The 9,869-nt window shown below is 41.7% G+C and overlaps 1 protein-coding gene across 1 annotated transcript in view; it reads right to left on the reverse strand.

Moving 5' to 3' along the window:
* LOC106111482 (dynein heavy chain 2, axonemal) overlaps window positions 1-9,869 on the reverse strand; it is a 39,362-nt gene that overhangs the window by 12,905 nt on the left and 16,588 nt on the right. Inside the window, exons 33-55 of the mRNA XM_013293601.1 lie at window positions 9,795-9,865; window positions 9,279-9,420; window positions 8,923-9,060; window positions 8,036-8,254; window positions 7,534-7,777; window positions 6,791-6,927; window positions 6,183-6,338; window positions 5,206-5,393; window positions 4,430-4,615; window positions 3,895-4,059; window positions 3,700-3,812; window positions 3,380-3,525; window positions 3,123-3,306; window positions 2,750-2,868; window positions 2,554-2,660; window positions 2,316-2,477; window positions 2,093-2,241; window positions 1,863-1,978; window positions 1,604-1,756; window positions 1,332-1,471; window positions 1,111-1,252; window positions 656-837; window positions 412-535 (exon numbers count right to left, since the gene is read on the reverse strand). Coding sequence (XP_013149055.1) covers window positions 412-535; window positions 656-837; window positions 1,111-1,252; window positions 1,332-1,471; window positions 1,604-1,756; window positions 1,863-1,978; window positions 2,093-2,241; window positions 2,316-2,477; window positions 2,554-2,660; window positions 2,750-2,868; window positions 3,123-3,306; window positions 3,380-3,525; window positions 3,700-3,812; window positions 3,895-4,059; window positions 4,430-4,615; window positions 5,206-5,393; window positions 6,183-6,338; window positions 6,791-6,927; window positions 7,534-7,777; window positions 8,036-8,254; window positions 8,923-9,060; window positions 9,279-9,420; window positions 9,795-9,865 — 3,483 coding nt within the window. The remainder of the gene's footprint in view (window positions 1-411; window positions 536-655; window positions 838-1,110; window positions 1,253-1,331; window positions 1,472-1,603; window positions 1,757-1,862; window positions 1,979-2,092; window positions 2,242-2,315; window positions 2,478-2,553; window positions 2,661-2,749; window positions 2,869-3,122; window positions 3,307-3,379; window positions 3,526-3,699; window positions 3,813-3,894; window positions 4,060-4,429; window positions 4,616-5,205; window positions 5,394-6,182; window positions 6,339-6,790; window positions 6,928-7,533; window positions 7,778-8,035; window positions 8,255-8,922; window positions 9,061-9,278; window positions 9,421-9,794; window positions 9,866-9,869) is intronic.

Raw genomic sequence — 9,869 nt, forward strand, 5'->3', positions numbered from 1 at the left:
CAGACATTTAAGATAGACTAGACTAGACGGATGGATGGATGTTTGTTAGAGTTTGTAGCCTAAACGGCTGAACTCTATGAAATTTGACATAGACGTAGAGAATAATCTGGGAGAACACATGCGCTATTAACTTGTTTTTTTTAATGCCCCTGGACTAAGTCGCGGATGAAAGCTAGTAAGGAATATTTTCACTGGTAACTTCTTTGAAAGGTACTATCTTAAGTTTAGTTCCACCTAATGTTCTTATATTGACATGTAATAAAACATTTTAAAAAAATTATCAGCTCCATGTTTTGGTAAAATATGATTTGGTGACACCGATTGGCGTTAGTGAAAAATGTCTCAAATGAGGTGTCAACTGTGTCCTCTATATTTTTTGAATCTCTTTGGTTCCATCACATTCTATTGTACCTTAGCCACAGCTAACTCTTCAGACATCTGCCCCACCAGTTTAGTCGTCTCCTCTACTTTGCCTAACCCGTTCCTTAACTTATTAGCTTGAAGTGCCACTTCTTCACGCTTATTCTTTAGCATTCTGTAAAAAATAACAAGAAAATTATTCTTAATCATAATTGCATTGACACAATTTGAGAATTCTCAATAACTACTTTCAAAGAAGGGTCGATAAGTGTATCTAAATGTGATTTTCACTCACTCCTTGTACCCGGAGACGAGCTCAAGGTAGTTAGTGGGTGTGACGTGGTTGACGCGGCGCATCTCGTTCCACATGCGTACAGAGTGACGTCCTACTGAGGAGTGTACCAGCGACATGATGGACGCCACCGACGCCCGCAGAGTCTCCTCGCGACTCTCCACTACCGACTCCTTGCGTCTCACCTGACACAAATGTCAAATACTTGACACATCACGACTCTTACAGCATAAGATCTTTGGCAGGAAGAATCGAGGAATTTTTCATATTTTAACGCTCCTTCCAGCATCTCTTATTTAGCTTTGGAAGGAAAAGGTAAGTTTCAGGGGTCCCACTATGGTTCCTTCCTGAATCTTATACTGATTATAATAAATGAAGGTACCCTCTATCCAGGGAGGTCGACCCTACTAAGGTTCCCTCCTCCATCTGGCTATTGATTTAATGCGCGAAGGTTTTACCCTCTGTCCAGTGATGGAGGCGAGCAGTTCGACGCCAGCTAAGAACTTATATGCGACTTCGAGCAGCGCCTCTCGCGGCCACTCCAGGAACCAGTTGGTGGTAGTAGAGTTGATCAACGCCGGGTACTGCCGGATGCGGTTCCTATGTACCGCATATTGTAAAATCAGTCATTACATTGTTTACTGCCTGCCTGTCTGTCTATCTGCCTGTGAAATCTGACCTAAACTCCTCGCCAATGGGGCTGAAACAAAGCACAATGCGCAGGTTGCTGCGCACGCGGTCCACCAGGAACAAGTACACGGACTCCGTGGTCTGCATTATATTGGCGTGCTTCATTGCCTTCTCCAGCGCTTGCTTTATCTACAATTATACAACCAATATAACGAGACCTCTAAAATTTTAGAGTGTATTCTACAAATGACACATTGTTAGGTATAACCCGACTGATTTTAGTTTGCATTATGAGGGAGTAAAGTTGTAAATGCTACTGACATCTTCAAATTCGTCGGGTTTGTACAGATTGGTAATCTCCCCGCTGCTGAGCAGGTTGTTCATTATTTCAGTAAAGCTCTCCTCAACAATCTGCGTGTCGTTGAAGATGAATGTCGTCTGCTTCGCGTCGACGCCGCAGCTCGTATATAAAATCTAAAAACATAATTATTAATATATCACCTTTTACACAAACCTAATTTTATTTTTACCTTAAAAAACCTCTAAAGAGCAGTAAGTAAGTCTAAGTTTCTATAGTCACCTTTAGATCCTCACGGAAATCCTTGACACCGTAGGTCTTGGTGACGACGACTTGGAACGAGTTGCACTCACAGATGTACGAAGCCAGGCGAGTCAAGCTCTGACGACCAGAACCACCTAAGACACCATTAGACATTAAACAACTCACAATTCCCTCAATGTACATGTAAAATATTAAAGCAGTGACAGTGGTAATAGTAGTGGCAGTAGGAGTGGCAGTGGCATACTGACCTATGCCGACACAGAGCATATTGCCACGGGGCTGTGAAATAACGCGGGTGATGCGGCACACATGTTCTATAGCGTCTTTGAATAATACCAAGTCCATCTTCACCACACCAGGGCTACTGTTGTACTCCTCCAGCTGGTTGGCGATATACCTGCCCAACAGAAGAGGATCCGTCCAGCGCTAACTATTCTCCAAGTATTACCCAATATCGATTACAAGACATACTTTCTTAAGACCTCAGGGTCATTTATATCATCGTAAACTTCGAAGGGATTTAGGAAATGTCCGAACAGTGGAGGGCTCTTGGTAGGGCAGACGGCGTGGAAGGTCAGCTCGAAGTGTTTACCCAACATTTCTGTTACCTGATTCATGAACCAATCGCGATCTCTGAAAAAACAATTGTAACTCTAAAAATCTAGAATTTGAATGCAAAAGAACAAGACTGATAGCAAAAAAGACGCACTTTTCCTCAGTTAATCTGTCGCCAAAGACCCGGAAACATTCGTGTATCCATAATCGAAGGAAACGTGGCTTCGTGTTCGTGTAATCTTTATTACTTCGCAGGAGACCCTGAAAAGCGAGAAACTTTCCTGTGTAAAATCTAGAAGTTAAGTATATGTCTTCATATTTTTAAATGAAGGGGATAAATCCAGCTTTACCTGGAATATCTTGGAGATGTCTCGCAAGTTGAATAGATAGTGCATCTTGCTGGGCGTCGGCAATAGCTTTGCCACTATATTGTTGAACATGTCGATTGTTGCCACCAGCACTATCTTACCTTTATCAACACATAAAAAATTTAATCTAACAAACAAGAGTTAATTTACCATTTTCTGAAAAAAAAATAAGCTTTTGCCTGCGAGTCCGTTGCGTGGAATAAAAAAAAACAAAAGTCTATGTGTTCTTTTCGACTATCCTCTACATATATGCCAAATTTCATCGTGATCATGTCAGCAGTTTAGGCTACAGACTCTAACAAATATCCACCCATCTAAACTTTCGTATTTATAATATTAGTAAGTTTTGCCGTACCAACAGTTTTCGTCTCCTCGTCGAATTCCATAAGGTGCTGTGCCAGCATGGTACCAAAGATCTTGATGAGCTGCTGGTGCGTGGGAGAAGGTAAGAAGAAGGCGTGGAAGCAGGAGAGTAGGCGTGGGGGAAGGTGGCTGCGCGCACCCCCTGGCGGGCCAGCTGCGCCGCACAGCACCATATCCTAAAGAGAAGTCTATCAAAGCTCCGCAGCATGTAACCCTGACCTTCTAAAAGCTATAGTAGTGGAAATCCACCTTAACATTCTTCCTCCACTGCTTGTGCCTGTCGAACCAGTAACCGTAGTCCAGCCAGAGACGGACCAGCTCCAGCGGCGGCTGAGACCCGTACTCATCCTTCACCGGCATGTTGATATCGTCCATGAACGCTATCATCTTCTTACCTACAAACGATTTGGTTACTTGCTTCTGATCTTGAAGATTCTCTCACTTCACTGAAACTTCGCATTTGAACTTCGAAGATTTAGAAGATTAGATTGTAATTTCTAGAAGTGTAGTCGAGACTAAACTTGTCTCTTATACCGATAGCATCTAATATCCAATTTATCCGAGTTTACCTCCTGCAGGTACATAGTTCCCCTTGGTCCTCTTCTCCAGACGAGCCTCGATCATGTCCTGAACATTAGCGGCAGTGGTCTGCGCAGACATGTTGATGACCTGATTGCTGTACCTGGGGCAAGAGACAAGTAGACAGTAAAAGAGAATATAAACAAATAATTGAAGAGTTATTACAAAGTTACATTTAATTTTACCTTTCAGGATCTAATTGCGAGAGCGTGCCCTGTATGAGGAAAGTCTTGCCGGTGCCTGTGGGGCCCGCCACCAGTACACCGTGACCCCCCTTCAGCAGCTCCAGCGATATTATCTGCACCCGGATGAACTCCACCGTCGGGACCAAGATAGAGTGGAACCCTAAGCTAAAATACACAAATGAAAGAATTAAAATCCGTAAATATTCTATACTAAAATAATAAAGCGTAAACACAGACTATTTAGTTTTGTATGATGTCAGCAATCACAGTATGTTTTTGAATAAATCTATATTTAATAAAAAGCCCTACACTGTCAACACTTTAGGCTACATATTTTCACACTTTTAAACTTAGGGAAGTAAGAAAGGGACAAAAACTATAAGCTATCAAGGAAGCAAAGTTGCCGCGGTAACGGTAATTGTTATCCAATGTCAAAGGTCTTCGTTGTCATTAGAATTTGAATTTTGACATCTGCAATTTCAAAGTTTTCTTGCGGATGAACCCACACGGAGATAGCTAGTTAATGAATACAAACGCTGGATTGAATCGCCAATTATCCGGCAGTCGGTCTTCCCAGGGTCGGAACTGGCGCAGCCTCTCATCCAGGTAGTAGTCATAGACGGTATCCTTCAGGGGGAAAACTCCCTCGTGCTCTCGGATCCAGTTGTCCAGGCGACGGCGTGCGTCCTCGTCCAGGGTCGCGCAAACAGACCAGATCAACCTGGTAGATGATACCTAATTGGTACTCACGAACAAAATTTCTATATCTTTTTCAATATCAAATGTATCAAAGAATCTTAAAATACACTCAAGAGCATTGAATCCGGGTCACTTAAAAAAACTATTAAACTCAATCAATTAAATACTCCTTAAATTAAGGTGTTTAAACTTCTTAGTTTCTCTCTCTCTCTCACACTCTTATAGAGGAATAGGAGAATAATAACGAAAATCGTATAAGAAACTTGGAGTACATCATACTAAACCGCTTAAACGCAGTAATTGAAGGACGAGGAGGCAACACAAACACATTTACATTCAAGAAAATCATATTGTACAAAAATGTCGTGTTTTTATACATTTAAAATGAATAAATTGGGCAGGCTTATAAACATTATTTAATATAGAAAATTTGTTAAGCACCGTTCATTTAAATAAGTAAATATCATTAATTGGGTAGTAAATTTAACATAGATAAAAAAAAAAATCAAAATAGTTTATTGTCTGAAAATAGACTGATGTATGAATATGCATTATGCATGCATTTAATTGTTAAGTGAGTCGTACTCATTGCTCTCGAGTATAAGATCATACGCGAAGAGGAATCTCATCTTGGCGAAGGTGTCGTCGTCCTCGTCGGTGGGGTGCGGCGGCGGCGGGCTGCGCGCCAGCAGGCGGCACAGCGCGCGCACGCCGCTCAGCTCGTGGCCGCGCAGCCCCTCGCCCACCGCGCGCTTCAGCGCCAGCACCGGGCTCAGGATGTTTTGGAAGTGGCGACGCAACTGACCAGCACAACAACCGGATAACGTAACAGTGGTAGAGCCTACTTTAACATCTACGCACGAGTGGGCTCGCCCGGTGTACCACGACCAGACAGGCGTGAAGTGGGAGCAATTCCGCGTACATTGAGAGTGTGGTGCCGGAGACCCAATTAAAGTCTATCATACCACTCCTTTTCCTATACGAAAAGGATGGGAAAGGAACGTTGATTTGACGGTGGAGGAGACGCATATGAAGGGTAAATATCCTCTTTATATGCTTCTCCTCCTCCGATCAAGGGTAGGCAATGCATCCGCTATCGCGAATGTCTATGGGCAGCGGTCGCTTCGCCAGTTTGGCGGATTCACATAGCCGCTTGCGCATTTGCCACCTTATGATAAAAAAAAATATATACAGACCAGTATCACAACCAAAATAGAATAAAAGATAGATGAAGCATGCAAAAATCTGCGAGATGGATACTGGTAACTAAAATATATGAGAGATTTCGATGTAATTTGGCATATATGTATAATATAGTCTGGAACACATAGACTACTCACTCTTTGACCGACTTTCCAAAAGAAGGAGGTACTCAATTCGTCTGTATCTTTTATTTATTTAATTCCACGCAGGGGTAGTCACGGAAGTTAGTTTCAACATAAAATGAACCTATCATTTTTTTTCTTCAAAGTAAATATCACCACGAGAAGTCATTGGATGCGGAAGGAGGACCGGATTCTACGGAAGGTTTTGGGCCTTCAACAGTGGGTAGATAAAACCTGATCATGATATCATGAATGAATTTTTACCATATCTCTGTAATCAATATCGTCGACAGTATCAAGCCAGGAGTTGACGTATGGCCCCCAGCCCCAATCCCGGTAGTCGTTGTATACCATCCCGTTACGTGACACTGTAGCCGGCGAGGCTACCGATAGATCTAGTGTTTCTATCAACAAGGACACCTGCCGACACATCTCTAAGTATTTACCACATGCATTAATGGACTCTAATATTTTTTTTATTTACTAATATTTCCTTTAATCGCCCTAACTAAGCTAAACTAGGCTTGTGCTAGGGGTTTACGTCAATCGAATAGCAGGATTCGAACCCTCGATCGCTAGATCAGTTGTTCGTACCCCAAACCATTTACCACCAAGCTATTGGCATTTAAATTGTGCTTATTCGACAAGATTAAGGGCCTTTCCCGCCACTGACTGATAGAGGCTCAGATAGCTTACTAGTCACTGTCAGATAAGGAAACAAAATCCGATATTTCCATCACTTAATTTACACGTTGGATTGTTATCAGACAATTTACAGTTTGGTGAGACAGTCCCTAAACTCTCTTTAAGCTTAATCTTAAAATAATTTATAGGTAATTCACATATATTAGAGCTGGTAATACAAAGTATACCTGTGGAGGCATGGATATCCTCTCGCTGTTGACTAGTGTGAGCAGCTTGTTGTCGTCCATCACCGAGTTAAGATTCTCTATCCAGATGGCGTCCACCGGCCCATCAAATACTATCCACTTCTGCTCCGGAGACTCATCTGTGGAGACAAAATCTCAGAACTTAGTAAGAACTATAAACGACTAGCCACCTTGTAATCTATACTAATATAATAAAGCACACTACTTTATTGCGTAGGATGTTAGCAATCATTAGCCCTACACATAAGTCACGCTTTACACTACCCATTTTCACTGTATTAAACTTAGGGAGTCAATAATTTGAAAAAAAAAACGTCATGCTGGAAAGGGACAAAAACTACAAGTTAGCAAAAGCAAGGTTGCCACGTTAACGGTAACTGTTATCCAATGTCACAGGTCTTCGTCATTTGAGCAATTTAATTTTGACATTTCAATTTCAAAAATCTTACTGATATTACAATTGCGAAAATTTAGAAGGATAGATGGATGTTTGTTAGAGTTTGTTTTGTAGCCAAAACGGCTGAACAGATATAGATGAAAATTGTCATATAGATGCAGAGTACAGTCTGCAAGAACACAAGCTCACTTTTTTTTGTTTTATACCACACAGATGGAGGCTCGGGCGAAAGCTAGTGTAAACAATAAAATAAAGTTATGATTTCAGACAGATGAAAGCGCACGGGAACAGCTAGTTTGGTATATAATTTGATGGGATTGTTATGTACCCTGGCAGACGGTGCGCATGATGGCGGAAAGCACGCCATCCTTCCACTCGCCGGTGGCGAGGTTGTACTCGCCGTACAGCTCGCCCAGCGTCAGCGCTTTGGGGTTCATAGGATACACCTGCACCGCCTCGAAGCCCGGCACGCCCTCGCGGTGCAGCCGCGTCACCGTCGCCGCCAGCATCTTCCACGACACTGACTTCGCCGTGTTCGTGTCCCCCAGCAGGATGCTCGAGTGACGGGAGTTCTAAATACAATGTAATTACACTTTTCCGACAAACCACTTACCTTTTTTCACGTCGCACCTTTTACACATAAAAACACTAACCCTTAAATGCTTGCAAGATTTTTCCAAACCTTCCGTAAAAAATATGAGTAATATAAAAAATCTAACATCCACATTAAAAAAGAAATAAAGAAGAGAAATATGAAAAAGCAAAAACACAAAGAGTAATATAGTAATACATATAATCTACTATTAAGACAAGAAATTTTGTTAATTCACCTTAGTTTCATACGTCTGTATAACCTTCAATAAAGCGGCTTTCACCGGCTGCAAGCCGATGAGCCTCATCTCCGCTGAGATGGCCGTTTCCAGCATCTCGTAATCGAGCGTGGGCACCTCCACGTCGGGGAAGATGTCCTGCATGATGCCGTTGAACAGAGGAACATCTTTCGCGGTCAGACGCGCCACATTCATATCTCGCATCGCCAGGATTACTATCTTAAGAACAAAACAGTGGTGGAGCCCGCTTTAACATCTTTCAACAGCTCGCTAGCAACAACCACACAGAAGACAGGCGTCAAATGGGAGCAATTCCGCATACAGTCTGATGAGTGTAGAGGCCTAATTTGCGTATCTTTTCCTTTCCACCCTTTTCTTAAAAGGAAAGGTAGGGAAGAAAAAGGATTTGACGGCAGATGAGACGCATAGGAAAGGGAAATGTCATGTTTATGTTCGTTTCTTCTATCGGTTAATAGTGGGCAAAGTAACTGCAATGGCGGATGTATATGGGCATTAGTTGCTTCGTTATTTCGGTGGATTTAGATTGCCGCTTGCTTCTTAGTCTCCTTATTATACCAATATTATAAATGTGAATGTTTGGATGGATGGATGGATGTTTATTAGAGTTTGTAGCCTAAACTGCCGAACGGATCTCAATGAAATTTGGCATAGATGTAGAGGATAGTCTGGGAGAACGCATAGGGTGCTTAGTATCGTTTTTTTTTAATACCGAGCGGATGGTGTCGTAGGCGAAAGTTTGTTACATACAAAAAAAGAATACATTCCTAGAAACTAATTTAAACGGCTTAATCCAGGGGTTTATTAACTTCAAATAGTATCATATTCTTTTAATAATAAATCTGGGATATTAAGGTCTAATGGTCTACCTCCTGTTCTGGAAGGTTAGGATACGCTCTGCGCTTGACGCCGGCATACCGCAGCAGCGCTACCATAGACCTCAGCCCGAAGTCGTAGTGGTCCTGTTTCGATAACTGCTGCATCGCCAGTTGGTACAACGTGAACACCTAAAAATACCAAGGACCACTATAAACGTATTCATATTTTACTTTATACTGAAATGAACGTTTTTTTTAAAGACATTAAAAACATAGACTAGACATAGAATAGACAAGCGCTAGTGAGATTATGTGAAAAATCAAATGAAGTGTCAACTATGAGTCCTCTATATTTTTTGAATCTCTTTGGTTTCTTAGCATCTTTTCAACAAATAATTGCAGTTCACCTTCTTAGCGTTAAGCTTATAGGCTGTGAATCCGTCAGAGAAGAGCGTGTTCTCAGCAATGATGAGAGAGTCCGGTACGCACATCGCTATCGGACGGAACATAGACTTCAAGTTATCAGGAAGCTCCGTACGACCAGCATAACTAAAGACAGACAACACAATGCCATATAGAAATGACTATAAAGAAAATTGTATACTAGCAGTTGCTTACGTCTTCGCAAGCGTGAAATTGAAAAATAATAGCCAATGTTACTGATTAAGAAGCTTTTTAATGGTGAACGATTTTTGAAATCGATCCAATAGTTTGTGAGTTACAATACATACAAAAGTATTTTTGTATGTGTTGTAAAAGTATATCTGTATAGATATTTCTTTTTTATTATTTTTAGTATAGACGAAAAAGTTCGCAAAGCGGTGAGAAGTTAAAGATCGCAGATTTAATGGCCTAAAAGGCGTTAAACGCATTATTTACTGTGGACGCTCGAGAATAGACGATAACTCGATAGGCTGTTGTACCCAGGATTCATGGTGATAAAGATGCCGCAGTTCGCATCAAGTTTCAGGTCAAAACCCTCGAAGAGGAACCGCTTC

The sequence above is a fragment of the Papilio polytes genome, unplaced genomic scaffold, assembly GCF_000836215.1.
Source record: "Papilio polytes unplaced genomic scaffold, Ppol_1.0 DF824158.1, whole genome shotgun sequence".
NCBI lineage: Eukaryota > Metazoa > Arthropoda > Insecta > Lepidoptera > Papilionidae > Papilio > Papilio polytes.